The sequence below is a fragment of the Microcaecilia unicolor genome, chromosome 8 (assembly GCF_901765095.1).
Source record: "Microcaecilia unicolor chromosome 8, aMicUni1.1, whole genome shotgun sequence".
Taxonomy (NCBI): Eukaryota; Metazoa; Chordata; class Amphibia; order Gymnophiona; family Siphonopidae; genus Microcaecilia; species Microcaecilia unicolor.
In genome coordinates, this window is record NC_044038.1 from 245,090,180 (window position 1) to 245,103,043 (window position 12,864).

The following is a 12,864-nucleotide window of genomic DNA, read 5'->3' on the forward strand; positions in this document are numbered from 1 at the left end:
TAGGAAGTTTGCTGTCTAGTGTGAGTACCTTCTACATATCAGAGTCTGGTCTTAAGAACAACTCTGTAAGGGTTCACCTTAGTGCAATTAGTGCTTCAACGTGTAGAGGGTAAGCCTATCTCTGTACAGCCTTTAGTTCGGTTCATGAGAGGTTTGCTTTTGTCAAAGCTCTCTGTCAAACCTCTGCTAATGTCATGGGATCTCAACGTTGTTCTCACCCAGCTGATGATTTCCTGCAATCTGAAGTACTTGACCTGGAAGGTCGTTTTCTTGGTGGCTGTTACTTCAGCTCGTAGGGTCAATGAGCTTTAGGCCTTAGTAGTGGATGCACCTTATATATTAAGTTTCATCACAACAGAGTAGTCTTCCGCACACACCAGGTTCCTGCTGAAGGTGGTGTTGGAGCTCCATCTGAATCAGTCGATTGTCTTGCCAACATTCTTTCCCTGACCTCATGCCCATCCTGGTTGAAAGCAGCTCGCACACCTTGGATTGCAAAAGAGCATTGGCCTACTACATGGAGTGGACAAGACTCCACAGACAGTCCGCCCATCTTTTTGTTTCTTTTGATCCCAACAGGATGGGGTCACCATTAGGAAACGCATCATCTCAGTTTGACTGGCAGATTGCATTTCCTTCACTTATGCCCAGGCTGGGCTGGCCTTGGAGAGTCATGTAGTGGCTCATAATGTCAGAGCCATGGCTGCGTCGGTAGCCCATTTGAGGTCAGCATCCATTGAAGAAATTTGCAAGGCTGCAACGTGGTCCTCAGTCCACAACATTCACATCTCGCTAGTGCCTTGGCAGGATACCTGATGCGACAGTCGGTTTGGGCAGTCAGTGTTGCAGAATCTGTTGGGGTCTATAATCCGACTCCACTCTTCTGTGCCCGTTTTATTCTGTTCCGGGCTGCACACTCATTCAGATTGTATATAGTTTCAGGTTAATCCAGTTGACCAATTTTTGTTGTTTTGGGTGAGCCTGGATGCTATGGATTCCCCATGTGTGAGAATATGCAAGCCTGCTTGTTCTCAGAGAAGTGAAGATACCTGTAGCAGGTATTCTCTGAGAACAGCAGGCTTCATAGTCTCAGAGTCCCGCCCACCTCCCCTTGGATTTGTCTCCATTATTTTATCTTTTTCCTTTAAAATAAAACTGAGAGGACTGCGTTCTCGCAGCGGGTGGGAAGGCACTCACGGCATTTGTGGTGGTGCTCATGCGCATGCTTCCACAAAGATCTGATTATTTTTACTTTGGCATAAATGCCGGACACGGGTGATGCGGATCGGCGTCTACCCATGTGTGACAATATGAAACCTGCTGTTTCTTGGACAATACCTCTTGCATGTAAGTATCTTCGCCTTATATAAGTTCTTTATGACATGTAGTGTGAATCAGCCATTACAAATGAGTGATGTCATCCGATGGTGCTCAGACAAAGGGCATCTCTCAGAACTCAGAATGGTGTATCAGTCATCTGTGGATTCCATAAGAAAGTGTTGGAAACGGTCACACATCTCATAGCTGTCTGTGATATTCTGTTGATATAAAATTTCTATACAAAAGGCACAGCATGGCGGCACAAGAAAAGTTTCTAATCATTCCTTACGAAGCGCACCTCATGAGTCCAGAATTTGTAGGTTTGTCAGTTACCAGCAGATGGAGATAGAGTACAGAATTGTGCTGTGCCTTAATTAGAACCCTGTGCAACTGAGACAATTTAGTATTTTTCTTTTTCAGCAGGTGGTAGTGGTTTATGTGCATAAGAACATAAGAGTAGCCATACTGAGTCAGACCAATGGTCCATCTAGCCCAGTATCCTGTTTCCAAACAGTTGCCAAGCAGTACCTGGCAGAAACCCAAATCGTGGCAACACTCCATACTGCAAATCTCAGGGCAAGCAGTTGCTTCCCATGCCTGTCTCAATAGCAGGACTATGACTTTTCCTCCAGGAATTTGTCCAAAACCTTTTTTAAAACCCAGATACGCTAACCTCCTCCGGCAAAGAGTTCCAGAGCTTAACTATTCGTTGAGTGAAAAAATACTTTTTCCTATTTGTTTTAAAACTTTTTCCATGTAACTTCCTCAAATGTCCCCTAGGTTTTGTACTTTTACGCGTTCTACACCACTCAGGATTTTGTAGACCTCAATCATATCTCCCCTCATCCGTCTCTTTTCCAAGCTGAAGAGCCCTAACCTCTTTAGCCTTTCCTCATACGAGAGGAGTTCCATACCGTTTAGTTGCTCTTCTTTGAACTTTTTCTAATTCTGCTATATCTTTTTTTGAGATACGATGACCAGAACTGAACGCAGTACTTATGGTGCGGACGCACCATTGAGCAATACAAGGACGTTATAGTATTTTCGGTCTTATTCACCAACTCTTTCCTAATAATTCCTAGCATCCTGTTTGCTTTTTTGGCTGAGCAGAAGATTTCAGCATATTATCTACGACACCCAGATCTTTTTCTTGAGCGCTGACCCCCAAGGTGGACCCTAGCATCAGGTAACTGTGATTCGGATTACTCTTTCCAATGTGCATCACCTTGCATTTATCCACATTAAATTTCATCTGCTATTTGGACGCCCAGTCTTCCAATTTCCTAAGGTCTTCCTGCAATATTTCACAGTCTGCACGTGTTTTAACAACCTTGAATAGTTTTGTATCATCTGCGAATTTGATCACTTCACTCGTCGTTCAGTTCAGCTCCTGGTTTTACTTATTAACTAGTTGGTGACCTCCACCTGGGTAGATAGCTACCCGTCTCTCTTCTCCCTTCTCTGGGAGAAGTCAAGGGTAAAAAAGGACTCGCAGACAAAAGGTTATAGTCGGTATATAGCAAAAGCCTTAGGGAGAGAGTCACAGGTTCCACATAATCACAGTAGATCTTTACCAGAACTGTATCACCCCACTCAGGCATCTTCATGCTTTTTGTTAGGAAAGCATTAAATTAAAGGTTAGTAGGTCATTAGTTTTACATCAGAAATGATAAGTCACAAGCTATGGATAATCATAGGTTTAGGATATATTCTGCTACCATCATCGGGTCAGTTGGGGATTCAGGGCAAAGCTCAACAACAGTGAACAATTCCAGTAAAGAATCTGACTATTTTAGAATAAGGAACTCTCTTTGCAGCTGGCACATGTTATTTTTCATAATGCATCTGCATGCTCAGGGATCCGGGGATATGTAGGTTAAGGGTGTATATCATTCTCAGTTCCATGTTCTTTCACAAGATATGCTAGATATGCTTGTCCTTAGTGACAACGTCCAGCATCTGAACATGACATTAATTACAAACAGGCTTAATGACAACGTCCAGCATCTGGACAGAACATTAATTACAAAACAGGCTGTTTGTTCAGCAAGAAGGTATTTTGTTCAATTTTCCATCCTATTCGCCATTCAAAAATTTAACTCTTTACTACTCCCTTCTGGACCAGTGGGCACCATTCTCATAGATGTTCTCAGTATCAGCTTAATTTAGGACTGACAAATTTCTGCGGAGAAGGGCTTCTATACTGCAGTATAATTGGTCTTTTGGGGGTATTCTTGGCGGTACTGGGTCTCTTCCTTCCCTGAGACTCTCGTTTCTTCTTCTGCCTTGTCTACTAAAGATAAATAAGAGCAGTGACTGAGAGGAGAGTTGGAGCTGTGTCTGAAGATTTAAAGAGCGGTAACAATCTTTTTCAGATATACTGGGGAAAGGAGAAAAGCTAGGAACAGAATTGGAAGACTGAAAAATGCTGAGAATAGTTACGTGGAGAGTGATGAGGGTAAAGTGAACATGCTAAACAAATACTTCTCTTAGGTGTAAAATCCTGGAGAAGAATCACTGTCTGACAACAAGGGAATATCTGAAAATGGAGTGGATATTGCACCGTTTATGGAAGACAGTGTAAACACCTTGAAAATCTGAAAGTGGACAAAACTATGGGGCCAGATGGATACATCCCAGGATACTGAGGGATCTCAGAGAAGTCCTGGTGGACTTCTTAAAGATCTGTTTAATAGATTTTTAGAGACAGGAGAGGTTCCGTGAGATTGGAGATGAGCAGATGTCCCACTTCCCAAAAGTGGGAAACTATTGGCCGGTAAGCCTTATATTGATGGTAGGAAAAATAATAGAGTCACTGCAGAATGAAAGGTAGTTAACTTTCTAGAAGTCATCGGGTTGCAGGATCCAAGGTAATATGGTTTTCCCAAAGAGAAATCCTGCCAAACGAATCTCATTTGATTTCTTTGAGTGGGTGATCAAAGAACTGGATGAACGACATGCACTAAATGTAATCTATTTGGATTTCAACAAAGCCTTTGATTTGGTTCCTTATAGAAGAGCATGAATAAGCTGAGAGGGCTGACCTTTAAGACCCAAAAGTGATGAACTGGATTGCAAACTGGTTGTTTCACTGGCGCTATCTAATATAGCCGGTTCACCTTCCGTGCTTTTAGTCCACTCAGAGTGGAGGTGGTTTGTGGTAACCTCACTTGGACAGATATTCCCGAAGGTGTCGGGAGTGGTTCCTCCTGACGAAGGATGACCCGAAATGCAGCTCGCATTGAGGAGCTATGATGGAGATGATGGTGTGTTGTGCTAAAGGGCCCACACGGTAGCGCTCATCAAGCCGCGTAGCGCCACAGTGGTGATCCGTGAGGAAGTGTGTACAGAAATAAGCATCGGAAGCCTCACTGTTCTACTATGCATTTGGGATACACATTGCAAGGTGGACTGAAAGCACGGAAGGTGAACCGGCTATATTAGATAGCGTCGGTGAAACAACGGCTATTTTTGAGCCTGATGCAGAGGAGCAATCAAGAACTAATTCAGTTCTACTGAGTATTATTAAGAACTTTAAGCTTGTTTAAATGCAAGTAGACTGTGTCTCTTCTGTATCCATATGAGTAAAGTGATGGGATAAACTGTGATAAGTAAAGAAATTATGTATAGTGTGTCAGAGAGGGTGGCGGTACAAAAGGCTTGAATGAGTGAGTTCCGGGGGTACCCTGTTGATTTGTGGTTGGGTTGCTTTTGTTTGTTTGATTTGTGTGTTTCTGTTATAATGTGGTACATTAAAACTTAAATGTTTAAAGTGTAAAAAGAGAGTACTGGTGTGTAATGTTGTAGGTTTTGTACTCTAATGAAATTGGTCTCTTCCCCATAGGGAGTTGGATTCAAATCTGAATACACCACATCTAGTGCTCTCCCTCGATCCAACTCTCTGGTTACCCAGTCAGAAATTAATCAGATTTATCTGACAAGACCTACCTCTAGTGAAACCATGTTACCTCGGGTCCTGAAGTCCATTGGATTCCAAACATTTTTACTATTCTCTATTTTAAAAGCTTTTCCATTAATTTACTTACCACAGAAGTCAGACTTACTGGCCTGTAGTTCCCAACCTCTTCCTTACTTCCACTTTTGTGGAGAGGGTCCACATCTGCTCTTTTCCTATCCTCCAGCACCATTCCTGACTCTAGAGAAGCATCGAAAAGATCAGCCAATGGAGCTGCTAGAACTTCCACTTGCTCAGCAGCTTTCTATAAGGTGGTTTTGAGCTCTGAGAGAACTACTTCATCTTGGCACCATCAGTTAGCTTCACCCACTTGTGTCTGATTTGTTCTACTCCCTATAAGTAAGTGGTTTTGTTTTACTAGTCTTGTGGGAGATTCCCTTCTACAAATTTCGATTAATGAATTCTGAGGTAAACATTTTGGTCCGCCCAGAAGTATGTGAGAGAACGCATACAATGAAGAATATATAACTCGAGGGTTATCTACTTAATAAACAATATGAACTCATTTTTTGTTTAGTGATACCTTGATTATTTGTTATATAGTAAACTAGTAAAAAAGGCCCGTTTCTGACACAAATGAAACGGGCGCTAGCAAGGTTTTCCTCGGAGTGTGTATGTTTGAGAGAGAGTGAATGTGCGAGTGTGTGAGAGAGAAAGTGAGTCTGGGTGCGAGTGTGTGAGAGAGAAAGTGAGTCTGGGTGCGAGTGTGTGTGAGAATGAGAGTGTGTGCAAGTGCGTATGTAAGAGACAGTGAGTGTGAGAGAGTGTTTCACACAGATACAGTGTGTGCGAGAGAGAATATGTGTGAGACACAGACTGTCAGTGAGACTGAGTGTATGAGACCAAGAGTGTGTGAGTGACTGTGTGACACATATTGAGCCTGCAAAAAGGTGGGAAAATGTGGGATACAAATGTAACAAATAAATAAATAAATAGAGAGTGAATGTGATACAGTGTGAGACATAGCGAAAAAGGAGACCCCACGGAGAGGCAGCTGAGCGTTACTGTGCAGGACGTTGAGCTCTGGCTGTGCTTCAAGGAACTGACCAATCCTATTTAATAGAATGCACCTCCCAACATTCTGAAGCTGAGAAACCTCGTGTGGTTGGTCACTTCTGCTTGTGACGAACCCGGAAGTACGTGATGTCAATTCAGGAGATGGATACAGAGAGCAGGAATGCCTCAGCCATGCAGTCAGCTTCAGAACGTTGGAGATGCGTTTTATTTTATAGAATATGTATTTATATATGTAATAAAACAGATAAATCTGAGGGAATGTCGATCTTATCATAAACCAAAACTAAAAAGGTCTGCCTTTAGAAAGGTTCTCATTTTTGCTTTTTCTATTTAAATATTAAGCTGGTGATAAAGGGGATGGTAAGTTAAGAGCTTGTGTTCTGTTACAGATCTTGTATGCGTGATCCCACGGAAAGCATTATACAGCGAATCAAAGACATAGGAGAAATGTTCTGCATACACTACACACAGTCAACAGATGAGCATTCTGGATCTCATATTGGTAAGGAGGCATGGCACATATCTAGAGTTAAGCTTGTTGTGTTAGGCTCATCTCTGCTTACTTATTCAGAGGGAGTGTCCATGTTAGAGCAAGGACGCAAAATTTGAACAATATTTTGCAGAATTTTTGAGATGCTATTATTCAGAATTAATGGCTACATCCTTTCAGGGAGAGAAACAGACCAGGTACAAGAAATTTTCTGATATCACTTCTGTCGAGCGGCCTTGTCCTGCACTTTGCAGTCTCTCCCCGGGTATTTATTGGATCCTGGCATTGAGGAACCTATAGCGATAGCTCTCTGAGTATAAGCAGGATAGCAAGTCCTCCCAGATGGATTTCAGGGTGGTGAAACAATGTGACAAGGTGGTGGCCAAGGCCAGAAAGGTAATTGGCTGCATTGAGAGAGATGTAACTAGCAGATAAAAGGAGGTGATGCATGAACAAGTCATTGGTGTGGTGACACCACATTTGGAGTATTGTGTTTAGTTTTGGAGGCTGTGTCATGCCAAGAATGTAAAAAGACTTGAAGCTGTTCAGAGGAAATCGACCAAAATGGTATACGGTCTGCTCCAAAAGAAGCATGAGAAGAGACTGGAAGACCTCAAGGAGAAGGGAGAGATGGGAGATATAACAAACATTTACATTGTTGAAAGAGAGCAAGGAATAAAATAACCTCTTCCAGAAATGGAGAGGCTATAGAACTAGAAAACATGAAATGAAATTACAAGGAGGGAAACCTAATAGCAGCATCAGGGAATACGTTTTCTCAGAGTGGGTGATAGATGCCTAGAATGTTGTTTCACAGGGAAGTGGTGAAATTGAAAACAGTGCTGGAATTCAAAAAAGATGTGAGATAAACACAGATGTTCCCTTTATGGAATAGTCCACACAAACAAAAAGTAGGGAAGGGCAGTGGACTTCCAGTGCACAGAAAAGGAAGAAGGTTGGAGGTAAATATCAAATTTTATTAAGTATGCACCAAGAGGTGGATGAGATTCGGTGGGAGCCATGGTCCTTATTGCCCCTTATGGGCTGAGGTAGGTTTGGTTTCCCCTACTTGCAGTTAGTTTGTAGAGGTCCTTGGAGACTGGGGTGCTTCCTAATCCTCCTATTCAGAACTGGAGGATCCCTTCTGCATCCCAACCTCCAGTCTCTAGCCCTCGTGGCTTGGATATTGAGAGATTAGAAGCTGATTCTCGTAAATTACATGAAAGTGTCTCCCGAGTCACTTCCAGGAAAGATTCCACCAAAAGGTCAAATGGCTTTAAGTGGAGGAGGTTTGCCATCTGGTGTGAGGGGAAGGCCATAAATTCGTTCTCCTGTCCTACACAAAAACTACTTGGAAACCTTCTACACTTTTATCAAAGTCTGTAAGAGTTCACCTAAGTGCAGTTGGAGCTTATCACCATGTAGAAGTTAACCTCATCTCTATACAGCCATTAGTTGTTTGCTTCTTAAGCGGATTGCTATTGCTTAAATCTCCCATCAAGCCATCTACAGTGTTGTGGGATCTCTGTGTTGTCCTAATCCAGCTGATGAAAGATCCTTTCAAGCCACTTGAAACACGTCATCTGAAGTACTGATCTGGCAGGTCTTATTTTTGGTGGTGGTCACTTTGGTTCACAGAGTTAAGGAGCTCCAGGGCTTAGTAGCTTATCCACCTATCCTATAATTTAGGATGCAGTTCTTCGCCTGCATCCTAAATTAATTCCTTCCATATCATCAAGCTGATCAATCCATAGACTGGTGGGTTGTGTCCATCTACCAGCAGGTGGAGATAGAGAGCAAACTTTTGCCTCCCTATATGTGGTCATGTGCTGCCGGAAACTCCTCAGTATGTTCTCTATCTCAGCAGGTGGTGGTCACACACAGCAGCAGCTCTGGCTAGGCCTCCAAGCCTAATTTTTAGGTTTTGTTGAGTGCCTGGGGTTGAGGGCTCTTTTGAGCAAGTGCAAACCTGGTGGTGCCAGGTCCCTCCTTTTCTCCCCCCTCCCGCTGGCTCCGTTTAAAAAAAAAAAAAAAAAAAAAATTTGAGCGTCCTTAAAGGCGTTTATTTCGACGTTTATTTAAGCGTCTATTGCAGCTACTCACTGGGACACCAGGTCGTTACAACTCGGAGCGGACAGCAGGTAATTTTTACCTTTTTATAGCGGGCAGGGGGTTCCCCGATTCTTCTCCTCGTGGCATGTGGCGTCGGAGGGCGAGGGCGCAAAGGGTCGCTCCCCGGGTCGCTTGAGCGCTTCTAGAGGGGATGCGGGGGTCTTAAAGCCTGATTCGCCCTTGTTGGGTGACAGTTTCGTGACCGATGAATGTCCCGGTCCTTCCTCCGGCGTGGCGGTTTTTCCCGCCATAAACGCCCTTCCCCCGCTCCTCGCCTCCGCCATCTTGGCCGGCCACGCGGCTCGGACGGCTTCTTCTTGGGCCGCCCTTGAGGTTGGAGACATTAATGCCATGAACGCCCTTAATTTGGGCGACGGCACAGAAGCGGCTAAAGTTAAGAGCCGTTCTTCCCGCGCGGCTCCTTCGCGGAGTTTCGCGCCGGACGCCATTTTGGATGCGCAGCATGTCTCTCCCCCGCTATTGCGAGCGCCGGTTGAGAGTGCGTCTAGGGCTGTTGCCCAGGCTGCGGAAGTGCACAGTCTGGGGAGTTTCTCCCCCGAGTTTGTTTTGCTGCTGCATCAGGCCTTCCTCATGCACAACGCTGCCCCTGCTCCCTCGTCTGGTAAAGAGGTTGAGGTTCCCAGAGGTAAACGCCCTCGGGTTGATTCCCAGGCCTTGGAGGAATTTGTCTCCTCCGATGTAGATGAGGGCAGCGTGTCTGAGGTCTCCCAACGGTCCTTTGCGGATTCCTTGGAGGAGACGGATCCCCGCTCGGATGGAGCGGATGACCCCTCTGCAGCGCGGCTTTTTCGCCCAGAGGATTTGCCCAACCTGTTGTTACAGGCCATGGACACTTTGAAGATTTCCTCTCCGGAGGACGTCTCTCCCTCAGCCCCTGTTGGCTCTGCCATTATGCTGGGGACGAAGCGCCCGCCTAGAACCTTCCACGTGCATGATGCCATGCACACCTTAATTTCGGCTCAATGGGATGTCCCAGAAGCGAGCCTTAAAGTGGCTAGGGCTATGTCCCGCCTCTATCCTTTGGCTGTGAGTGAACGTGAGGCCTATCTGTGGCCTACCGTGGATTCTTTAATCACTGCGGTGACTAAGAAAACGGCTTTGCCGGTGGAAGGTGGCACGGCTCTAAAGGACGCCCAAGACAGAAGATTGGAGGCGGCCTTAAGGTCGTCCTTTGAGGCGGCTGCTTTAAGTTTGCAGGCCTCAGTTTGCGGCTCCTATGTGGCCAGGGCGTGCCTGACTATGGTGCAGCGGGCTTCCCCCTCGGATCATTCCTTGAGGGCTGATTGGCCGGCCCTGGAATCGGGCTTAGCCTATTTGGCAGACTTGCTGTATGATGTCTTGAGAGCCTCAGCTAAAGGCATGGCTCAGACAGTCTCTGCGCGGCGGTGGCTTTGGCTGAAACATTGGTCTGCTGACCACGCCTCTAAATCCCGCCTGGCTAGATTGCCTTTTAAAGGCAAGCTGCTCTTTGGGGTCGAGCTGGACAAAATCGTGACCGATCTCGGCACGTCTAAGGGCAAGAAGTTACCAGAGGTCAGGGCTCGGGCTAGTGCTCGTCCCGGTACCTCCAGAGGACGGTTTCAGGAAGCCCGTCGGTACCGCCCGGGCAGGTCGGGTTCTTCTGCCCCCTCTTCCTTTAAGAGGAATTTCTCCCCCAAGCAGCATTCCTTTCGCAGAGACCGCCGTCCCGGAGGTGCTCCCTCCGGTCCTCCCCCAGGGTCTCGTACCCAATGACGGGGTCTTGGTCCACGCCCCAGTGCAGATTGGAGGACGGCTGTCCTCGTTTCTGGGCGAGTGGACCACAATAACTTCAGACGCTTGGGTGCTGGAAGTCATCAGAGACGGCTACAAGCTAGAGTTCTGCCGACCCTTAAGAGACGGGTTTGTACTCTCTCCCTGCAAGTCTCCGGTCAAAGCTGTGGCAGTGCAGCAGACTTTGGACAATCTGATCCGCCTGGGTGCGGTCGTTCCGGTACCAGAAAGTCAGCTTGGCAAGGGGCGTTACTCCATTTACTTTGTGGTACCAAAGAAAGGAGGTTCTGTCCGGCCTATCCTCGACCTCAAAGGGGTCAATCGGGCCTTGAAAGTGCGGCACTTTCGCATGGAGACTCTCCGCTCTGTTATAGCGGCAGTGAAGGCAGGGGAGTACCTGGCATCCTTGGACATCAAGGAAGCGTACCTGCATATTCCCATCTGGCCTCCTCATCAACGCTTTCTGCGTTTTGCAGTCCTGGGCCGACACTTCCAGTTCAGAGCCCTCCCGTTCGGGTTGGCTACTGCTCCGCGGACCTTTTCCAAAGTAATGGTGGTCATAGCGGCCTTCCTGCGAAAGGAAGGAGTACAAGTCCATCCTTATCTGGACGACTGGTTGATCCGAGCCCCCTCTTATGCAGAGTGCGGCAAAGCTGTGGACCGGGTAGCTGCTCTTTTGAGCTCCCTGGGTTGGATCATCAACTGGGAGAAGAGCCAGCTGCGCCCGACTCAGTCCCTGGAGTATCTGGGAGTTCGATTCGACACCCAAGTGGGCAGAGTGTTCCTGCCAGACAATCGGATTGTCAAACTTCAGGCTCAGGTGGACCAGTTCCTAGTAGCCTCTCCTCTTCGGGCTTGGGACTATGTGCAGCTGTTGGGCTCTATGACGGCCACGATGGAAGTAGTGCCCTGGACCAGGGCTCATATGAGACCACTACAACACTCTCTGCTGCAGCGCTGGACTCCGATGTCGGAGGATTATGCTGTGCGCCTTCCCTTGGACCCAGCAGTGCGCAAGGCGCTGAGCTGGTGGATGCAGACAGACAAGTTGTCTGCGGGAATGCCTCTGGTGACCCCAGAGTGGATTGTCGTCACGACGGACGCCTCCTTGTTGGGCTGGGGAGCCCACTGCTTGGGAAGGACAGCGCAGGGGCTCTGGTCTCCTGCAGAGGCAAAGTGGTCTATCAACCTCCTGGAACTCAGAGCCATTCGGTTGGTGCTTTTGGAGTTCATCCCGGTACTGGTGTTGAAGCCTGTACGGGTCCTGTCGGACAATGCCACGGCTGTGGCCTATGTCAACCGCCAGGGAGGTACCAAGAGCGCCCCTCTAGCCAAGGAGGCTATGAATCTTTGCCAGTGGGCGGAAGCGAACCTGGAGCAGCTTTCAGCGGCCCACATTGCCGGAGTCATGAATGTCAAGGCGGACTTTCTCAGTCGCCATACCTTGGAGCCCGGAGAGTGGCAGCTATCTGCTCAGGCGTTCTTGGACATCACGAAGCGCTGGGGCCAGCCGAGCCTAGATCTGATGGCGTCATCGGCCAATTGCCAAGTGCCGCGCTTTTTCAGCAGAGGACGGGACCCTCGATCCCTGGGAGTAGATGCTCTTCTCCAACAGTGGCCGACACAAGAGCTTCTCTATGTGTTCCCGCCCTGGCCCATGTTGGGCAGGGTGCTAGACCGGGTGGCAAAGCATCCCGGCAGGGTAATCCTGGTGGGTCCGGATTGGCCCAGACGTCCCTGGTATGCGGACTTGATCAGGCTCTCAGTCGACGATCCTCTGCGGCTGCCAGTGGAGCAGGGCCTGTTACATCAGGGTCCCGTGGTGATGGAGGATCCCTCCCCCTTTGGTCTTACGGCCTGGCTATTGAGCGGCAGCGTCTGAGGAAGAAGGGCTTCTCAGACAAGGTCATCGCCACTATGCTGAGAGCGAGGAAGCGCTCTACTTCTACTGCTTACGCCAGGGTTTGGCGTACCTTTGCAGCGTGGTGTGAAGCAGGCTCACTTTCTCCCTTCACTGCTCCAATTTCTTCAGTGTTGGCGTTCCTGCAAGAAGGTCTGGAGAAAGGCCTGTCGCTCAGTTCCCTTAAAGTCCAGGTAGCGGCTCTGGCTTGCTTCAGGGGCCGCCTGAAGGGTGCTTCCCTGGCTTCGCAGCCAGATGTGGTGCGCTTTCTCAAGG

General features: G+C 47.5%; 1 protein-coding gene across 1 annotated transcript in view; it reads left to right on the forward strand.

Annotated features, from left to right (window-relative positions):
- Window positions 1–12,864, forward strand: part of RBL1 (RB transcriptional corepressor like 1) — a 389,513-nt gene that overhangs the window by 152,507 nt on the left and 224,142 nt on the right. Inside the window, 1 exon segment of the mRNA XM_030211607.1 lies at window positions 6,703–6,815. Within this exon segment, the coding sequence (XP_030067467.1) occupies window positions 6,703–6,815 (113 nt within the window).